This window comes from Chenopodium quinoa, unplaced genomic scaffold, assembly GCF_001683475.1.
Source record: "Chenopodium quinoa cultivar QQ74 unplaced genomic scaffold, ASM168347v1, whole genome shotgun sequence".
NCBI classification, from domain to species: Eukaryota; Viridiplantae; Streptophyta; class Magnoliopsida; order Caryophyllales; family Amaranthaceae; genus Chenopodium; species Chenopodium quinoa.
This window is the reverse complement of record NW_018745080.1, coordinates 2,296,213-2,316,918: the sequence shown is the minus strand read 5'-3', so window position 1 is coordinate 2,316,918 and position 20,706 is coordinate 2,296,213. Positions and strand designations below refer to the sequence as shown.

The 20,706-nt window shown below is 34.5% G+C and overlaps 1 protein-coding gene across 3 annotated transcripts; it reads right to left on the bottom strand.

Annotated features, from left to right (window-relative positions):
• Positions 1-595: 595 nt before the first annotated feature.
• Positions 596-19,451, bottom strand: LOC110709761 (kinesin-like protein KIN-7C, mitochondrial). 3 transcript variants are annotated; one of them, XM_021887999.1, is made up of 27 exons: positions 18,754-19,450; positions 18,571-18,668; positions 17,322-17,411; positions 16,833-16,885; positions 14,720-14,785; positions 14,577-14,630; positions 13,472-13,531; positions 12,748-12,826; positions 12,392-12,459; positions 11,068-11,130; positions 10,861-10,965; positions 10,411-10,515; positions 10,203-10,310; positions 9,955-10,101; positions 8,840-9,025; positions 8,567-8,746; positions 7,158-7,403; positions 6,273-6,413; positions 6,025-6,150; positions 4,825-4,875; positions 4,624-4,671; positions 4,264-4,545; positions 3,338-4,063; positions 2,589-2,678; positions 2,292-2,357; positions 2,077-2,161; positions 596-1,919 (listed from the first exon to the last, which is right to left on the bottom strand). In XM_021887999.1, the coding sequence occupies exons 1-25, from the start codon at positions 18,951-18,953 to the stop codon at positions 2,337-2,339; spliced, it is 3,393 nt and encodes a 1,130-aa protein (XP_021743691.1). In that variant the 5' UTR covers positions 18,954-19,450; the 3' UTR covers positions 596-1,919; positions 2,077-2,161; positions 2,292-2,336. The 3 variants fall into 3 exon arrangements, with proteins under 3 accessions (XP_021743691.1, XP_021743690.1, XP_021743692.1); XM_021887998.1 differs by lacking the exons at positions 596-1,919; positions 2,077-2,161; positions 2,292-2,357 and having other exon boundaries at positions 2,373-2,678; positions 18,754-19,451; XM_021888000.1 differs by lacking the exons at positions 596-1,919; positions 2,077-2,161; positions 2,292-2,357; positions 2,589-2,678 and having other exon boundaries at positions 3,147-4,063.
• Positions 19,452-20,706: the final 1,255 nt, after the last annotated feature.

Here is a 20,706-nt window from a genome sequence, read left to right as displayed (position 1 = left end):
AAGGTAACTTTAAATATTTTTAGGAAACCTTAACCCATCTTACAATAACAACTTAATAAAAGTCCACCTTAATCAAGAATTTGTGTTAAAAAAATACTCAGTCAAATACTCGATCCTTCTTACGTAGTATATTTTTTTTTAACCATTGTGACTACGAGCAGACATATTTACCAATACACAACTTACGCTCATAATTTATGTATTAGCAAAAACTACAACAATATGATATTTTGGAAATATTAATTACAACTAATAATTCAACAATATTCCATAACTACATTAGTGAAAAATTCTGCATCGAAGCAACCACATGAACTGTGCAAAATTGGTTAACCAATTATGGGAAAGAAAACCTCCGTTTTTAAATATTTGCTCCAATTCTACTTTTTGCACTGTTCATTTGTCGTACTTTGACTAATGTTTGTGATTTATACATTATATATATATATATAGTCTTGTGGGTACTTGTTGGAATCATCAATGAATAGATTATTAATTTTCAATTGTTAGAATTTATACTTATTGATAATTAAAGATATTATATTGATCAATATACGTGCCCAAGAGAAATAAAACAAGTATTTAAAAACGGGGGGAGTATTAAAACAAAATTGTTTTGACATTATTCACTCCATTACATATCATCTGACTACTTAAGTTTTTTTTTTTGTAGAATATGAATATTTGTCCATGAAAGAAAGTATCAAATAATTCATTTTCAATTTATCAATAAATAATGATCAAAATGATTAAGAAAAAGATGTACAACTAGATGAATGCAGGTGTTGATGGTGTTATCTAATAAGGTTGCAGGCCGAACTGCCGAAGTGCCATGATCATGGGTACCAATAACACAGCCGTATTTTGGCAATTTGGCGGTTGCACTAGAATAAGCCAATACATGACCCTGTCTCAAATAATAAATTATAAAATTTAATTTAAAAAATTGACATCTTCACCAATTAGAGTTTCTCAATGCACTGTTTTGGTTACATTCTAGGTAACAAAATACTTTGTATATATATGATTTTTTTTTTTTTTTGAATAATTAGGTCAAGTTCGAATTATAAGCAGTTTAGCACCAAGATAGATTGAGGGTGGAATGTAGATATCCGGATACCAAGAGGTCTACTTCTGGCAATTGCGTTATAAACCATTTTGAGTCATGGACAGGGGTGCACAGCCCATGCACAATTATATATTTCAATGTTTACGGCATAAGTGACGCTTACAGGTGAACGTCAGTTGGTGGCAGGGGACACCGGCCTTGGCTGGTGTGAATCCTTCTTAAAAGAGGATTGAGGATAGGGCCAAAATGCGTATTTAATAATCAAATAAGGAGTTAGAAAAAGAATAAGAAAAAGAAAAAAGGCCAAATTTCGGTGGCATTTCACAGCAGCAGACATTGCTAGTTTGCTACACATAAACAACTGACTGCCGAAAATATATGAAGATGGACATTAATCAAATTAGTGGCTAACCAAATGAGTTCCTCAGAATAATACCATGGAAAGGATTACAGATAAGATAACAAAGTAATCAACTTGAGGAGTATACAGGTTACAATAACAAATTTCATTTTGGAAAATAAGTATATAAATATACATTTATATTGATCAATGTTTAGTTCAATAATTTACTCCAGAGATCAGTAAGCCACAAGATTATTACAAATACGTCCCAATAGATATTAACATGTATTGATGCTCTCGCAAAAAAAAAAATGATCAGCAAGTCCCAAGATACGTCAATCACTCACAAGAAGCCATACGTTCTTGGGGTTTGAGACTGTACAAAATTTGCATGTTTGCCAAAAGAAATTAGTATACGTACATTACGCTGGTTAAGCCCCTGGTAACAGTGGTAAATCTCAGAATGCGGAATAGCTATCATGACGTGTATATACTGTCCAAAAGATCCTGCAGAATCAAAAGAGAGAAGATATCAAAATTGAGTCATAACCGCAGAATGACTGCAGACGAAGAAAAGTACATCCCATACAGAATTATTCACAACCAAAGAAAACCCTCTAATAAACATATACTCAAAGAATTAACTTCGCATCAGAAACATTACCTGCTACTAAAATTGAAATTTGAACTTCAAATTTCTCTGATGATGTTGCATTTTTATCAAACCACTACACCAGTACACCCCCTACCTATACAAGCACCAAGGCATCAATCATTTATGGTGAACCGGCATTATTACAACTTACAAACGCAACATCCTTGATGATCATAATTCATGCAAATAATGACTCCAGATTCTAGAAGAAAGTAGAAACAAACCGCAAATTCAGATAATTTCCATTTGAAAGGGTATCTGTTGGCCTGCTACAATATATGATTAGCGCACTGCAATATACCATCAAAAAGTATAAATGATGTCAAATTACAAGTGTCACAAATGCAATTGAAGCCAAGTGCAAAGTCTCGGGTTCTTCTATCACATAAATATTCATGGGAGATATACTAGTTTCTGTCTTGACAAACAGCCTTCATCAGCTTATAATTTTAAGCTAATTTAAGAAATGCCTCTCTATGTAGATTCTCATCTCAATGTTATGTAAGGATAAAATTTCTCACCTTTGCTTGGCATATCTTAGTTATAGCCTCTACATGAACATTTTGCAGTTTTTCAAGAGTAGCCATATCAAGGTCAGACAAGTCTTCACCCTGGTTAATAAAAAAAAAAAAAATTGAAAAATCAGTTGGGTAAACAAAAGAGTATTAGTCATTAGCACTTACTTGCAGTGCATTTGATGGCTAAATACATGTACCAAATCAAGGTATAAGTTAACAGCATAAGACATCCTACAACAGATAGTACAAGGTACTTGATTTAATAGGAAAAGAAAATGTAATGCACGACCCTTCAACCTGCATGACATACATACTTAAAGGACAATATACATCTAGATAGCAAATATAATGCACTAAAGCAACAAAGTGATGCACTGTCATGATTTTGGGACAAGTTTCTAGTAAATTTAATCAAAGAATACAATAATGAGGTGCAGAAACTATAATAGCTGGAGATAAGGAGGTAAGACTTATGAAAGAATAAACTGGATCAGACCGAGAACAAAATGCAAATATTGAACAATCACAAGGCCTATTAGGGAGTAACAAAGTTCATCAAGATACGAAAGTCAAAAGGCACTTTTAAAAGATTGGGAAAAAAATATTGAATATGCATTTTCTGACAAAAGTATATACACAGAGAGATTATTGATGTGATTAAGCATATCGATTTTTTTTTACATTCATCACATTCAAGGTCAATTCAGATTAAGATCAAATAATCTTGAAGAATCTAGTCATTGTTTACATGCCTTCAGTCTTGAAATAAGCTTCTCTAGCTCTTTGGACCTCTCTATTTCTTTCAAATTGCTGGCACCAGCTGAGCTTATCTTGTCCAAATTTCTAGATACTTGACTTCCTGCTGATAATAAGCTGCCCTTTGAGGTAATTCCAACTGGAACCTCGGCTGATCTATAATTAGATGTACCAATCCTATGAGATAAGACATCATCAGTTTCTATACCAGATTTCCTCATGTTTTCTATAAGAACCCACAAATTTTCTAAGTCACTCTCTAAAACTTCTTCGTGCCTCTTTGCCTTGCTAAGCTGTTTATCCAGCTCACGCTCTACTTGCTCTTTCTCAGATAAAGCAGCTTCTAGCATGGCTTCTCTTTGATATCTGGTATGAAGCTCATTCTGCAAGTACTCAACCAACTGTTCATATTCTAGTTTCCTTGAGCTTGCATCAATCTCAGCAAAACTATTACTGTTTTTATTCACATCAGACAAAGGTTGACAGCAACCAGATCCAGAATTGACCTCTTTTGTGGAACCCAGCTCACCAATCAGCTCCGCATTCTGATATGACAACCTAGTAACTTCTTCTGTCAAATGTTGAAGCTCAATTGCTGCAGCTGCAGCCAGTTCTTTTGCATATGAAGCCTCTTCTGCCAGCTTTTGGCTATGAATTTCCAGTCCAACTTTTTCTTCAGCTAATCTTGCATTCTCTTGCTTGAGATTCTCAATATTGGAAATCTAAGAAGCAAAACAACAATCTAAGTGAGCATCTAAACAATAATTTTAATAGCTCTCTCTCTCTCTCTCTCTCTCTCTCTCTCACTCTCTCACTCAGACAGAAAGTAGCTCTCTTTTGGTCCTAGTGAATGTCAGTTGAGAAAAATCAATAAGATGGGCTTATGAATTCGAAAAACAGAAAAAGTAACTAGCATAATTACCTGTAAATTTGAGTTTGTAGCATTCTTGCAATCTTTTGAATCATCCTGACCAAAGAACCGATTCAAACTTATCACACTAGTAGGTGTAGTTGCATCAAGAGGTGAATCCTTCCCTCCTTTGTTTTTCTCACCTAAATTGATAGGATTAGAATCTAAAGCAGAAGCATTGAGCATAGCAGACTGATTTTGTCCTTCAGGATAGATGGAGCAAATATCTGACGATGTGCTAAGTTGCTGTCTTAGTAGAAGGATGGCTTCTTGCATCTCAGCATTCTCTGAGATCTAAAAAATTATGGAGATTTCTCAGCAGGCTATCAAATTAGATTTGCAGAAAGAGTATAAAAATTGCACGATAATTACCTTCATTTGTAACTGTTCCCGAAGAATCCTTTTATCCACTGAATTGATCTGAGCAATCAACCACAGAAAACCATCAATAAAATATCATTATAGTTTATTGTTAATTTCCCTAAAGGAGAGAAGAAAAGGAGGACCTTTAATAATAAATAAAAAAAAGTTAAAGAATGATTAAAAATATAAAACTAGATGAATCAAACCAACCTCAAGTTCAAAAGTTTTCTCACTCAGCTGAGTAGCAATCTTAGCTAAAGCCTACATGAGAAAGCAATGATGTGAATTTGTAAAAGTAATGGCTCAATCAATTAAAAAAAAAAAAGCCATATACTCAAAATTTGATCAAGTACTCTCTTTTTGTAAACCAAGAGTATCAGGTTAACGTAGTACCAATTGGCATACATATTTGACAATTGACAGCGTAGCTCTTAAGCACACACCAGCAGCTTCATCATAATTGACTATAATGCCAACCCGTAGTCAAGGTATAGTTTTTACAGCAACTTAGAACTAATGCGTGTTTACTAGAAAAGATAGAAAAAGAGCGAGAAAAATGCAGATCATAATTTCTTATGATTTGTTTTGATCTACTACTTCACAGCTAGGCAGCCACTGGACAGACTCCACACTCAGTTGTCAAGTGCATGAATTGCTGATTCTCTTATCTAGGGTGTGAGCAGGTGTAAGGATATAAATTTGTGTTCCTTTATACTTCTTCCATTTCTTTATAGTTATAACACACACTTTATCACGGTATTTAAGAAAAGTGGACCTCACATGATATAATACACTTAAAGTGGGGTTAAGAGGTTATTAGGAGTACAATCAAGTAGGCCATAAGCTTTAAATAAAGGTAATAGTACAATTTTCACTATAAAAACCTTCCTTTTATAGTGTGTTGCAACTATTGTGACATTTCCATTTGAGGGAAGTGTTGCAACTACAAGGAAACGGAGGAAGTACATCGCTACAGCTAATAGCCTTGTAAGAGGCACTAAATCGATGATTTGGTTGGACCATACCACTTGATTTCTTACTGTTTTTTAACAAAATACATCAGTCTTCCTTTAATTAAAATAATTGCTTCTTATGGGTCATAGTTATCAGTCCATTGTGAACCATTTCTAATAAGAAGGCATATCATTATACTCTTTCTGTTTTACTAGCAAATTGTTGACATTTGCCACTATTGACAATTTCTGTTAGACCATCTTTAGCGATTGATATGTAAAGCAAGGTATAATCAAGTCGGATCTTGTTAGACTCGTCTCGATGTATATTTTCAAACTATCAAAATTTATAATTTTTACTTAATGATGAGATTTTAGTAGTTGAAGTTATGCATTGGCAAAAGTGAAAGTCAAACCATTGCATAATAAAAGAGAACGGAGGAAGTATAATTAATACCTGAGACAGCTCAGACCTAGGCACACTTTGTGGAGCTGCTTCCAGTGATACTTTTATGCACTGCTCCAGCTGATGTATTTGCAGCTTTTTTTCAGTGATTTCATTCTTCAACTTCCGTATTTGCTCCTGTAATGTATATACATATCACATACCGATAAGATATGAATACAACATTACAACCATCATTCTTTTTATTGTTTAAGATTTAAAATCCTGATCTGGCTGGTGCTGGAGGTCACAAACTATACCTCATCACGAGAATTTTCGGGGCTGTTAATTGCTTCCCCTGATAGTCTTTTGAGAGAGTAGGTACACTGTGCAACCTCTCCAGCAAGCAATTTTAATTGCTCTTGAAGGACATCCAGCTGATCAGTAATTGTTGTTCCAGTCTGCAAAATGCATATTTAGAAAAACCAAGAAATTTAATTTGAAGGAAGAGCAGATCTTTATATTCTTCTTGAGAAAAAACAATTTTTCTGAATCAGCATTTTAACAATGGACATGATACTTGCACTTATGCTAATCGACAATCAACAAGCTCTTGGTACTAAGATTATCAACAAGACACAGAAGGAATGGCATGATGAAAGGTAACACCCAAAGATGTCTATTAGGCCAGTACTGAGTGAGTCAGCTGTCAACAAAAGTAATTTTATTACAACTCAAGCTGATGATAATTTACACTTCGTATAATATAAGGCAGTTTCACAAAGCTTTGAATAGACCGTTAACTTGCAGATAACTGGAAGTAGGTGTTAGTGGTAGATAAATATATTAAGGGCTAAAACATCCATCCGGCATCCACCCCATAAAAAATCCCCAGAAAGAACTTTAGGCTCACTTATAAACCAAACGGTTAAGATCCTTGAACCCCAAAAGGTAATGTGGATGTTTAAGCTCTTTCTACCACCATACCAAAATGGTAATTCAAATCTGTTACGGTGTTTCTTTCGGAAAAAATAAAAAAAATAAAAAAAAATAAATTCTGTTAAGGGGTTTACAATTAGTTAGGACAAACAAAGGCAACAAAAACAGTAGTAAAAAAAGTACACAAGAACAAGCAACACAAATGATTTTGATCTACTATAAGTGTCTGACTGAATAGTACTTAAAAGAACTAGATGATTTCTCACCAGGTTAATATGAGAAAGCCCAATTCCAGTACTAAGGAATTCATCAGTTTGGCCCTTTTCTGGAGAAAAGTTTGTTGCTGGAAGATCACCCTGCTTCCTATTGACTAATTTCCTCTGTTTTTCTTTTACATCAGAAGCCATTACTCTGTTTTGTGAGGATCTGGAAGCAGTTGCAGGAGATCCACTAGTTGAACTCTGACCATCATCAGTGGCAACTGGAGACAATCCGCCAACAAGCTCAGGCTTCTGCACAAAAATGCATGAAGTTATTGCTGGAACCTAAATATGATGAAAAATAATAGAATCCAACAATAAATATATCAAACGAATTTTAAAAAGCCATTCATGTTGGTTTATTCCCACAAGGTTTACAATGTGCAGTGCCAATGTCTTACAAAGAAATATGAAGAAGCATTGAATCATTATAGTGCAGAAGTAGGTCCCTTTAGGAAACATGGTAGTGCATGTGGAACAAAGAACCAGAAAAACTTTAAAGGGAAATTTTCTTCAAATTAAGAATCTTAATTTTCATTTGTATGCACGTTGTTGATTTCTCTTCTGAAATTTTTTAGGATAAAATCATATATACACCCATGCAGCAAATGCGACTGCGTTAAAAAATGTTTAAGGATACTTTGAAAGATGAAAATTCTATAAGTAACACTTTTAACCTCTTAAGGTAGTACCCATCTACTATCAATGGGTCTCAATAATTTGCAAACTATCAAAAACACTAAGTTAATGTTGGAATCTTAAGAGTGATGGAGCATAGAAGTAAATAGTGTGAGATGATTAAAGAATAATATTAACACTCTAGAGTGACAACAGTTGACAAGGAGAGATGTCAGGCAGGATATATGTTCAATTTTGCAAGTTAAGTGCCATATTTCGAAAAGCTAAATAAAATATTCTATTAAATATACAAAAAATTAAAAATTAAAATAATAAAGCTTAGTGTGTCTATGGGTAGGGTTAGGATATTGGATCCAAACAGTTCTAGGTCGAGTCTTAGATCCATTTCCATCCCTACAATCACTTAATCAACATTGCAGAGATTCTCATTTGACATCATTTTTCTTTAAACAAAACAGATTTTCATCAATTGAATAATCCAATTGCAGCTATTTTGATTTAAAATCTTCACATTGCAATAAGTAGTAGCATTTGGCAGAACAGATCCAGACATAAGTGTTAAGCACGTTTGTAAACACTGAGGATAACACCAAATAGACTAGAAGAGGAGATTAACAATGAATGAAGCAAAGAAAGAAAGAAAACTGTAATTCCAATAGATAACAGATTCTGCAAGCATTTCAATAGTTACATAAAAGCATAGTTCTCATATTTATGTGGCTGTGCCAATCAAGAAATGAAATTTCTGAGGAGAAAAAGATGGGAGAAATAATTACTCTTGACTTAAACCATCCAAGCATTCCTTTTCTTTTACTCTTCTTGTAATCCTTAACAATCTCATGTAGATTGGTTGGATTGACACAGCCATCAATCGGAACCTCGGGATCCAGACTTCCACCACCAGAATCATCGCAACAAATTGCATTCTCCCGTGTCCTATCTGGTAAATGTGCAAGCTGCATCCAGTTCAAGACTTACAAATTATAATAAGAGTTAAAATAACTAATTCAGAATTTTAGAATAAAGAAGTTTAGTGCTGAATCAAGCACCTCCTCTTCACCAAAGGAATGCCTTCTTGTATAGACAGACTTTTGAGGGACATGTGTTGTTCCCGGAGTATTTCTTGTTGAAACCAAAATTAATTTTGTGAGCCGTTGAATTCTTCCTGTAAGAGCTGCTCTAGCTTGCTCCTCCTCCTCTGTGCTAGACTGCAACTGAGCCTGGCCTGCTTCCAGCTTTAGAAACATTTTTATAGGAGAGAGGGAAGAAAGTTAGAAGACATGGGGAAATTATTCGAAAGAAAACATAAAACAAGATTTCCCTACTTTTCTGCATATATACAACACTGTTCACTATATAAAAACGCGTACACAAAATTGTCAATCAAATTATTAAGATTACAAGAGAAACCCCCCCCCTCCCCCAACAAACCAATCATGCAACTAATGACTAACAGTTGTCAAGCCTGTATATGCATACAGCATGAACAGCTTTAAGTTTGATTCAGTTAGCATATATATATATATATAATTTAGAAACTCTAAAATTGCACTCCAAATGAGATATCAGCAAATGTGACAGAGCTAATATCATCACTATCCATCAGAGGAAAAGAAAGAAATGAGTTAAACAATTTTTTTTTTGATATTTTAGTACGTGAATATTGAAGCTCTAAGGGTTCCGAATTGATTGGCAAAATTCCTCATGCTATATGAAACTCTAGTCTCAATCATAATTCATAAACTTAAACATTGTATCACCGTCTAAGTTTTTGTCTTTTTTAGGAGTAGATTAATACCATCATGATTGTCTATATGGAAAGAAGGTTTCCAAAGTTGGCTGAAACCATCACAAAAACACACATAAAACTATAAAAGAGAGAGTTGTGACTTATGAGATAAGATTAAGCATACTGAAGTATACAAAGAACCATAAAAGTCGTTAGGAGTTATAGAATAGGTGAAATCCCTAAAAGCATAAACCAGAATAACGTGAAAGTTATGTGATGACCAAAAGAAAGCAGGGGAAGAACACAAATATACACAAATTAGGGACTGATGTATGAGGATTAGTCCTTTGACCTTAATTGTTTTCTGAGTGATAAAAAAGGTCATTAATTAGTACAATATCCTTGTTAAACTGTTGAACATACAGTGGCATGTACCTGCAGCTTTAGGCTAACCAAATCTTCTGGCGTTGACACATTCACACATGTATCCTCTGGTATGCCATGCTTTAGTGTCTGAAGCTCTTGCTTTAGACTTAAAATTTCTTTTTGGTACTTCTTAATGAGGGATTTTTCGTCCAATATCTACCAGAAATAAAAGTCAATGACAAACAAGCATTAAAAATGTAGCGATATTTCTATGACAGCATGTAAGAAATACAAAACAGAAGCTCTCCTAAAGTTACCTTATTTTGAGAAGCCTTAATTTCTACATGCTTACTCCTGTGCGCAAACTTCAAAGTATTGTGAGTTTCTTCACTGTGGCCAGAGGCAGGAGTCACAGTGCAGATAAGCTACAATAAGATTAAGCACAGAAACAATTGTCAACAAAATAAGAAAATCAATTTTTAGGTGAAAGCAGCCTCAATACTTAGTGATTTGAAATTAACTCACTGAGATTCGTCCATGGCCACTGAGAGAGGACTGCAACAAACGGGTGAGCTTTGAATCACGATAAGGAATATGAGATGCCTTACCATCAGTTAGCTTGGAGATTACCTGCAATGATACAGAAGATTCATTAACAAATATTTAAACTACAATAGCAAATAATAATCATTGACAGCATATCACAAGCAATCATGTAAGAAAAACTATTAGATCTGAACTTGCCATGTCAAACCAGAAAAAATATACCAGTATTAAGTATGAAGAATAATTACAGGATGTCCAACTAGAGTTCTTTATCTATGTTCCACACCTTTTGACTTGCATGGAAAGAGTCTCATTAAGTTGCCAGCATGGATAGGTTTCCCATCAGACAACAAATCAATGATCAATTAAACTAGTTATTTGGATGATTACATAAATATCTTGCTTCTTAAAGGAAAATAAACCACTTACAGTGCCAAGAGTTAGCAAACTTTTATTTATGTATGAGCCTTCTTTTCTACGTAATCCATTTGTTTCGATCTTCGAACTTTCAGACCCGGCAAGATCAATCAAATGCTGTAAAGATAGAGAAGAAGGGTCAAAAAGTGACTAAAATATCTTGATATAAAACTTAAATAACATATCTTATTGAACAATGATATATATAGAAAGACTTGCCAATTGAGACAGTGATACGTCTTCTTCCCCTTGACTTTGACCGTGTGGACTGCTTTCAATGGTCTGAAAGGCCATCAATTTTGTCAATGATCTTATGAATAAGAATGAAACGTTAAGAAAACATTACGCAAGAAAATTCAAAACAGAGAAATACTCCATTATGGCCACAATACTCAAGGTAAATAACTTGTGCAATGGACAGTACAAACCCACCTTGAATAACTAGCCAATGTTTGTGAAAGGTAGAAGGCTTTATTTCACAATCTTTAGCAGACAAAATTTTACGAGTTACAGCTATAACTTCCAATTCTTGAATTCACAGGTACATGGCAAATTATCTATCCTTGACCCCCTTACCTTTAATGACATATTTGAGTCAAGAACATGAAGGAAAAACAGAGTTTTAAAACAACAGCCTACTTTGACAGAGCCAACCAAGTTAATTATTCAAATTTGAGTACAAAATTCAACATCATTCACCACTAGCAACAGTATCTAGTTGCAATGCATCTCAGAAATCAAGACTCAGAGCTCCGAGGAAAAAAGAAATCTGCAGGAGTGTCCAGGGATCGATCTATGTTGAAGGGTTTTCCCATAATATATGGTCCTGACTCCTGAGCCAGAACAAAGGAGTATATTGTAACAAAGTCACTAAGTGAGTAAATCCACTTCCAAAAGCTGCAATAAATCAATTCTGGGTTATTCCACCCTGTTGGATCAAGCCTTATGTGTACTATACTACTATGGTCTAACTTGGACAAATTAGAAAAAGTTCAGAATGAAGAAGGCAAAAAACGGAAGGGGGTATCACACACCACAGGAATGTCTGCTAGGAATGAGCAACAACATAACAGAGGAAGCCCTAGTCAGGTAGCACTATAGTGTTGATTTGTTTACTCAGTTGTTTGCTTAACATTCTTGTAACAACGTTGCCTCTAAATATAAAAGAGAAAGTAAGACTTTGTAGTTGCATCACTAATAAGTTGATTGGAAATTGGAAGCCCTTATCTGAATAATTTTTCCTGAAATTTGCTTTATTTACATGGATTTGAACAAAGCCTAAGCACAAAATTAAACTTTCATAAAAATTCCTTGGGTGTTGCATTGTTGTTTGCTGTCAAGAAAAAATACCTCCATACTACAAATACATCTACAAAGGGTCCCAACCATCCTAGCATTGGCAGAGTATGGAGGACCTATGATGTACCCAGACTTTTCACTTATTGCTGAGAGGCACGATCCCTCAACCACATACCTATTGGCAGATCAAGAATGATACCAGGCATGCATGCCAGAAACCTATTTGCATAAAAGATACACTTACCAAAGTGAAAATGGTGTGACTTCGACTGCTAAGTAGATTGAAGTTGTTGGAGCCAACATGTCTATGCGCTGGAAATATTAGAAATAAAACCATTCAGATGATAAACTGGGGGCTTGATTGTGAATCTTGAAAAAAGCCAAGTAGCCAACTATTGACAACATTACAGCAGCAATAAAATTAGGGGGAATAAAATCCACGAACATAAAAGGACATATATTGACATATATTATTAATGTTAAGAACACTTATGTAAAGTGCATGTCAGAATCAGCCCTCAGGGAGCAAACACATTCAGAAAGCAACCAATCTAGGTTTACCTTTTCAACAGAAGACACTGAAATACAACTCAAGCGTACCTTCACCAGTAGCAATCAAGGATAATGCATGAGCGGGTGAGAGTACAACTTCATCTTTAATTCCTTCAATGTAAGTTCCCTGCAAAAGTTATAGCCTGCATATCATCAAGACAACAATGGGAAGAAACACTACATATTTGAACATCCAGAGCAAATAGAACAATTTATTAGTGTGGCACTTATTCTTTTATAATCAGAACCCTACTATTGACACTTGTGTTGATCCCAAATGAAATTTATTGAAGATAAAGAAATTTTTTATGCAATCAATATATCAGCTATAATTATTTCATTCTGTATTATACTAGAATGAGTAGGTTCTGGAAGACAAGTAAACGGTTTAGAATTTGGTAACAATCGTTGTACTTATTCTGGGGTCAAACATATTTTTTTGCAACGGGGTCAAACATACTTGGACATGATTTTAGGTCACTTTTTCTTTTTTGTAACCTTTAGTCACATTTTTTCATCAGTCTCTAAAATGTATTCTCATCTATTAAAAAAAAAAAAAAAAAAAAAAACACCTCTCATATCCTCCCACTTGTCTATTCTCAAAACTCTAAATTCAGATCCTGCAGTAAGTATCTGTAATTTATTATAATAAAACATCATTTTGTACAGCTTCTGCAACTGTAAATAGATTTGTTCATAAAGTAGACCGTTCCATGTCCCTTTGATCCTAGTAACATAACCACTTTCAACTCATCAATATTAGCACATGTACCTGAGTATCTTCTCGAATTCGTAAGCTCTGTCCAGCTGGATCCAGCAAATCATTGATAACCTAAAAGAGCAACATTAAGAATTAACGAGGTAGTTTAACAAGTTCAATGGTAGCGATATAAAATCATTGACAAAAGTACCAACATAGTGTCCCTAGATTAAAGGAGTTAAGCCTAAAAATCTGATTTTCTAGACTATTCAAACTGATGCATAAACTTTTTTAAATTAAAAATTAAAAAAAAAAATAACCTGAAGGGAATTATGTGCTTCCTCCATTCTTTTAAATTGCAACATGGGGGAAGACACACATTTTAAGAAGTCATGTGATGGGACCAAAGACCAATAATGTGATGAGGAGAAAAATAGAGAGATAAATATGGACAGATGAGATGAGGATAAAGGCAACCCAGATCCAAAAAAAATGTAATGTTACAAGTATGTTAAAACTTTTTAAAAAGGAAAACGTTGCAAAACCAAAGAACTGAGAAATACAATTAAATGATGATATCCCAATCCCATTAAACAATCATTGGCAAAAGGGCAGATTCTTAATTAAGAGCTGATGCTCACAGCTCAAAACAGGGAACTTTTTATTAACAGAATAGAAATTGTTTTCAATGGAACTTCCAAAAACAAAACAATAGTGATTCTTCAACAACCAATATTTTTCCATTGCAGCTAATTTTGTGTTCAGTCTCCTCAAATAATTACAAGGATGTAAACTTTCAGAGATATTAGCATATTATGGAAATATGAGTTTTAAAGTCAACAGAAAACCCAGAAGGAGGTGGGTTGTTTTACAAGCTAAATGGCATATATGACAGTATCTTCTTATACTTCTATCATGGATTCCGAACACACTGCTTCCTGAATATCTTCATTATGCAATGTTTGAATCAAAACAGAATGGTAGGGACTTAGGGAGCACCATAAAAGACACCCCTTATTCTAATTCATCTGTCTATTTTTCATTACTCATTTCTTTGTACAATTCATTCAAGGACTAAAAACCGGCTATTATATCAACAGTTACTGACACTAGTATCTTACAAGGTTGATTTTGTAGTAATTCAGCCATTCAGAAAGAATATTAGAGAAATACTAACCTCATTGTAGATTTCCAGATAAGAAACACGAAGAAGAAACTCCCTGCCAGGTGTCTGAAATGCATGACCCATGGTGAGTTTACATACAGAAAATAAAGAGTACAGCTTTCAGTATAGAATCAATGAGTAATATAATGAGGTACCTCCTGAATGATTTCAAAGACATCTTTCACTGCTAATGGAATTATTCCAGGAGACTTCTGCAGCCCCTGTAATCAAAATCACAGCGTCAACATTGCAACTTATGCAAGCTCAAAGAGCATCATACTACACAATCCAAAGAATTACATAATCAGATGGTTTATTAGAAGATGGCCCCCAAATTTAGGTAAGTCCTTGACTACAAAAGCCAATTGCTCCATGTAGCTAGTCATCTAAACTCTCTATTTTATAGGCTTTCTAGTGTAAAGGTATGCATGTTGCCTTGTGTTCATATAGGAGCAATGAAATTTTTATGTTTTTCCGGGGCTTCTAGAGTTTGGGAATTTAAGTCCCAACTCCAAAGAAATTTTGTTCTCATTCAAAAATTAACAAGGAAACACACGCGCGCGCGCACACGTGCGTGCCCCCCCCCCCCCCACACACACACACAAAAAAAAACTTTTATATTTATCTGTGTCCTAAAGAATAAGACACAGAGGAATGCACACAACTTGTAACCTTACAAACAGCAAGTATTTGAAGTTTCCATTCCTCTAATGGTTAACTGGTGAAGAGAGATTTTCTACCGAAGACGAAACTACATATAATGGAAGACAAATCTCACTTGGATCAGATTGCAGATAAATTTATGCCCTAAGTCATCTGACTATTTCGTTCTATTCCTAACACCACAAGGCTGAAGAACACGAAATTGTTTTTACAATAAAACAGCATCTTTGCCCACACTTCCTGCTGTTCCCAGCTCAGCAGCTTGAAGTCAAGGGTGCAGCCACGGTGGCAGCACAGGGCCTCCTAAAATAGAAGGGCCTCAGTTATTAATACAGAATCATTAAGTAGCAACTTTCAACTGGTAATCAACTAATTACGTATGGCTCAGTAATAATTCGTGAAATGAAGTATTCTATACATTGAGACAAGATCTCTGCAATTCTCGATCACAAATCCCTATACATTTTTTTTTTTTTAAAAAAAAAAAAAAAATCCAAAAGCCCTCTAGTTTCACTAACCTTCCATTAACAATTTATGGTAAATTGGTAATTATTGCTTACCTTCCTTTGCTGTTTCCCCACAACTCCAGTTCTCAAATCCCTTCCATCACAGTACATTAGATATTTAGCCTAGCATGTAACAAATTCCATAAGGGTATTAGGGTATGTATTATTTACTACTCTGTACTTTGTTTGCAAAAGCTAATATTTCTTATATTCAATCAATGGTGATTACTATAAAGGTAATATACCTTAAACTTCTCTGCCCTTCTTGTTTTAGTGATTATTTAGGCTGTTGGTTCAATCAGAATTATATGAGAGCTTAATTGTTATTTTCTCTTCAGATAGTGGTTAATTACCTTTGGCTATATCAAACTTAGAAACTTTAAGGGCAAAGTTGTAGAGGACCCCAATCTGTCTTAATTGCAAAAAGGCTCTATAATAATAGAGAAGGCCCTGCTTGAAGTGAATAAATCAACGCATAAACTCCTGAGGAGACTAGTAAGGGACATCCGCTACAAATTTTAGTTAAACCCAAGAGACCCAACTGTTAAATCTGCCCAGCCATGCCCATATTGAGCACATACCCAACACTTAAAATGGACGACTACTCGAGATAAATTCTTTAAAGTAGCTTAATGACCTCTTTTAGGCACTTCTAAGGGCTAAGATATCCAACGCATCATCATATTTGAATATAAACACTGACAAAGAATGGGTAAAGAACCAGATATGTCTTGTTATCCATTTTTACAGAAAATCTTATCATTATTATCTGCACACGCCCCTTATATATCATATTTCATTCATTTATTATTACGATGTGATGAAACATTGAATACTATGGAGGCACTGAAACACAGATCACTCACTTTGATATATTCACATAATTTCACAGTTGGAAACTAAAGCCTGGAACAGTTCAAATCACATTGAATCATTACATTAACCAAAAGTCCAAAAGGAACTACAATGTGTTATTCATGATCCCCAAATTGGAACATATGCTCCTCGTCAGAATGATAAAATAGAAGGATAACAGTGATGTAAAGAAACAATTAAGATCTGAGAAGTAAAATTAGTGAACTAAGAAAATATCACTTACATGCATTGTGTGCGTCTTCCCACTACTAGTAACTCCGTATGCAAAGATAGTACCTGCACGAAGCAAGGCCATTGTAGGCTGAGAGTCATAACATGAAACATATTCCACATTCCAACTACTATGCATTCAACTCACATCATGGACTAATACATTATTGTTTAGAATGCATAAATTGCAACTTCACATTGACCCCAGGACTCAAACATTTCAAAGGAGGAACATGAACATTTATAATTAAAAACCAGAACATGAGGGCAATTTCACACAGTGGAGAAGAAGCTGAGGGAATTGGGAGCAGGAAGAAAGCAAGAGACAAGAAGAGACAGCATATCACTAACATTGATCGCGTATCCATGGTTCCTCAATGGAAGGGCAATTGCAATCTTTTGTTGCTTTGCCATTAAAAAGAAAAAAAGAAAAACAATTGGTTGCTCTAACAGGCAATTTTGCTGACATTAACAGCATATTTTAGAAAGAACGAGTAATTACCATTTATTCCTTCCATAGCACCACTCACAACATGATGAGCAGCAATATCGTATACATGACGTGTGGTTGTTGCAGGGCCAAATACTCTATCTGCATCAAGCATAATTACAACAATTGAGAGCTAAATTCCAGAAATTTACCAGCACTACATTTTAATACACCTTAATTAGAGAAAACAGGGTGAAAATTCAGGAAGTACATCAAGAAAAACAAAATTTGCTAAATACCTCTTATAATGAACACAATAGAAAATTAATAGTCACTAGAGCAAATGATTCAAATCGACAAGGCAGCCTTCGATTATATGAAAAAAGTTTTATACTTCGTGTTTAACTAGGACTAATACACTTTTGGTTTACTATGTTACTTGGAGTCGGGTACCCATGTCCGACATGGGTATGTGTCTAAGCAACCGACTCGGCTATTTGTGAAAATACTCCATGATTTTGAACTAAAAGTGAAGTGTCCAAGTGTCATTAAGTCCGAGAGTCGGGGTCCGACATGGGCACTTGATGTGAAATGAAGAGTCGGAGCAACATAGTTGATATAAATTTCTATCAAATACACGATTTCAAAGTTTTTACCACATACAAACAACTAAGTAAAATCAAGAAAATCACAAACCAAAAGGGTGCATTTAAGAATAATAAGAAAAAGGCACCATAGAGCCCTTGACCTCTAACAAGTGAACACAAAACACAATTTACGACCCAACAATTACTCCTCGCGGCCAAGTTGGTAAACATCAAGACTTACACAACCTTACTTCTAACTAGTCAATACTAAAAACTTCCTCTCCCCCTTCCTGTGACTAAAAAGAAACACAGAAGGAAACTAAAACTTTCCATAAAAGGAGTTTTTTCCATAAAAGGAGTTTTCCTCTTTTGAATTAAATTATTTTTTTTGTACATACACCTTATTTCGGGCAAATATGCACATTTCATTAAAAAAAAAAAACTCAATCATTGCATCACATCAACATAACACATTTATCCACAACAACAACAACAATAGTACAATACCAAAACATTATTCCCAAAACTAAGGAGTCATCTACATGAACCAAGATACATTCCATAAAAGGTCGTCCACGGTCCACAAAGATCCTCATCCTCCATTTACTCATTCATTTGAGCACTACGTGCTATTGCGAACACGTATCTTCGCGATATTATTACCATAACACATTTTTATACATTTCACTTTACATACAGTAATTAAAAAAAACTAAAAGAGCAAAGGAACTGACCAAATGCATAAGCAATGTTAGGGTTAACCTCATTCCGAACTGTGCAATCTCCATCCGCATACCACGCTATCTCATTTCCTTGCTTCATCTCTCTCGCACTACCATCGTTATCAACAACAAAACCAAAAATCACACAAAAAATTCAAAAAAATCAAAAAAATAAATAAAATCAAAAACACAAACCTGAGAGGACGAAATCGAACAGTAACAGTGACATTCTCCTTAGGTTTACTAAACTCAGGTCGCTCCGACGACGGACTCGCCGGACGTCCGGCGACATTCTTGACCGCCGGCGAAGAAAACGGCGAAGGAGAACCTTTTATTGATCGGAAAGGTGACGTGGAACGAGGAGATTTGGAAGAAGTAGAGCTTCCTCCCACCATTGTTGCAGCTTCAAGCTGCTGTTAGTTCTTCAGTTTCTCTCTCTTCTGGTCTGAGTTTCTCTCTCTAAAAGACTGTGTTGTTTGTCTCTGTTAAATTTTGATTGTTGGAATGAAGGAGGAAAAAAAAGGAGGGAGGAGTGGAGGTCACGTGCCTTCACTGACATTGCCGCCTTAATTATAAGGTTTTATTAACAGTATCAGATTGTTTATTTGAGTGTCCCTCCAAAATTTGGGGTTAAATTTATTTAAATTTTTTTAGAGAATCTCTGGATTTGTTTGTTTGGCTGTGGTTTACGGGTTCGTTTAGGATTGCTCTATTTAACTTTTTACGGTTTTTAATAAATTGGTTATTTTTTAAGTAATTGTGAGGTGAATTATAAATAAAAGAAACAGTGAAAATATGGATAATTCTTATCAGACTTCAACTTGTGCGGTTTTTTTCTTATTTAATACTTTCAGGCTAGACACTTGAGAGTTGAGAGTAGAGGGAAGGGCGAGGGAATCCCTATTTGCAAGCATCCTCACTTGATAGAATTCGAACCCCAAAACTTTGGGATCAAGGTAAGAAACTTATCAAATAAACCAACAATTTATTGGTAAGGGTATTATTTGTGATGGTTGAAGTGAAATGAATGAATATATTATCAAAAAAAAATTAAAGTCTAACCCATAAAAATACAGTATTAACATCTTCAACGTATGTAGTACTTGAATGATAAAATTGGATTAATTACAGTATTTGACCCCGTATTATATTAGGTGGGTGGGTTGGATCATAAGTCAGAAGGTGGGGTCTCTCGTGTTGTGTGTGCATTTATCTGCTGGAGATGAATATTGTGACAGCAATATTTGGAGTTACTGTCTTGTGCTTGTAGCCCTCCTGTTTTTTTATTTCTATATCTTGAAATTTCTTTTGGAGATTCGCAAATCAGAGAATCGTTCTTTAATGGCATACCAAATACTTCCTCTATTATGTACTCGTACTTCGTATTTTCATCACGTAAGCAAAGGAAATCTCTAACCATATGGCCTTTATCTAACACTCTTTATTTGTAAACAAAAAAATTTGTTAAGTGTAACTTGTATCCGGGTATATATTAGAAATTTCAACTAAATTTGAAACACGTATTTATTCATCTGTTATCGACAAAATATTGGCACAAATGTACAATAGTAATGAAAAACTTTTTCAACCTTGAAGATCAAAGTTCCATTTCCCCTATGGTACTTCGAGTCTACAATGGGGATCCCTTAATCTAACTCTTGATGAGTAACATTTTGTTTTTAATACATTAGTAAATATTATAGTCATGTTATTATATATAAATATACAAAAAAATTGTATATAGCTTAGGTCGTTAAAAGCTTCCCTTCCAATTTCAATGTGTAATGACTCCATATAAAAACATAAGGACAAGGACGTTATTAACAAAAATGACTATTTAACTATCTAAGCCAATTACCAACTATAATTTAATATGTAAAAAAAAAATTATATAAGTGCAAACCACAAGGTCTAATTAAAAAAATACTCAAAGAATAATTCAATTTTGGTTTGACTATGACAATTTCAGTTTTAAAAAGCCTTTACAAAAATTTATCGATTGTACGTCTACAATAATAGCAATCTGGGCAACGCTCGGGCTACTCACAAGTTAGCGATAAAAAATCATACATAAAACAATAAAGTGTGTAAGACTTATTTATAAGTATAATGTTTCTCTCCTAACAACACTCTACTTTTTATATTATT

Excerpts from the sequence above, each read along its gene's own strand:
- LOC110709761 (XM_021887998.1), bottom strand. The coding sequence starts at position 18,953 with ATGGTGGGAGGAAGCTCTACTTCTTCCAAATCTCCTCGTTCCACGTCA. Across the intron at positions 12,460-12,747 it reads CTTGATTGCTACTGGTGAAG|CGCATAGACATGTTGGCTCC; the intron begins GTACGCTTGAGT and ends TAATATTTCCAG. Across the intron at positions 2,679-3,337 it reads AGCTTATTTCAAGACTGAAG|GGTGAAGACTTGTCTGACCT; the intron begins GCATGTAAACAA and ends TTTATTAACCAG.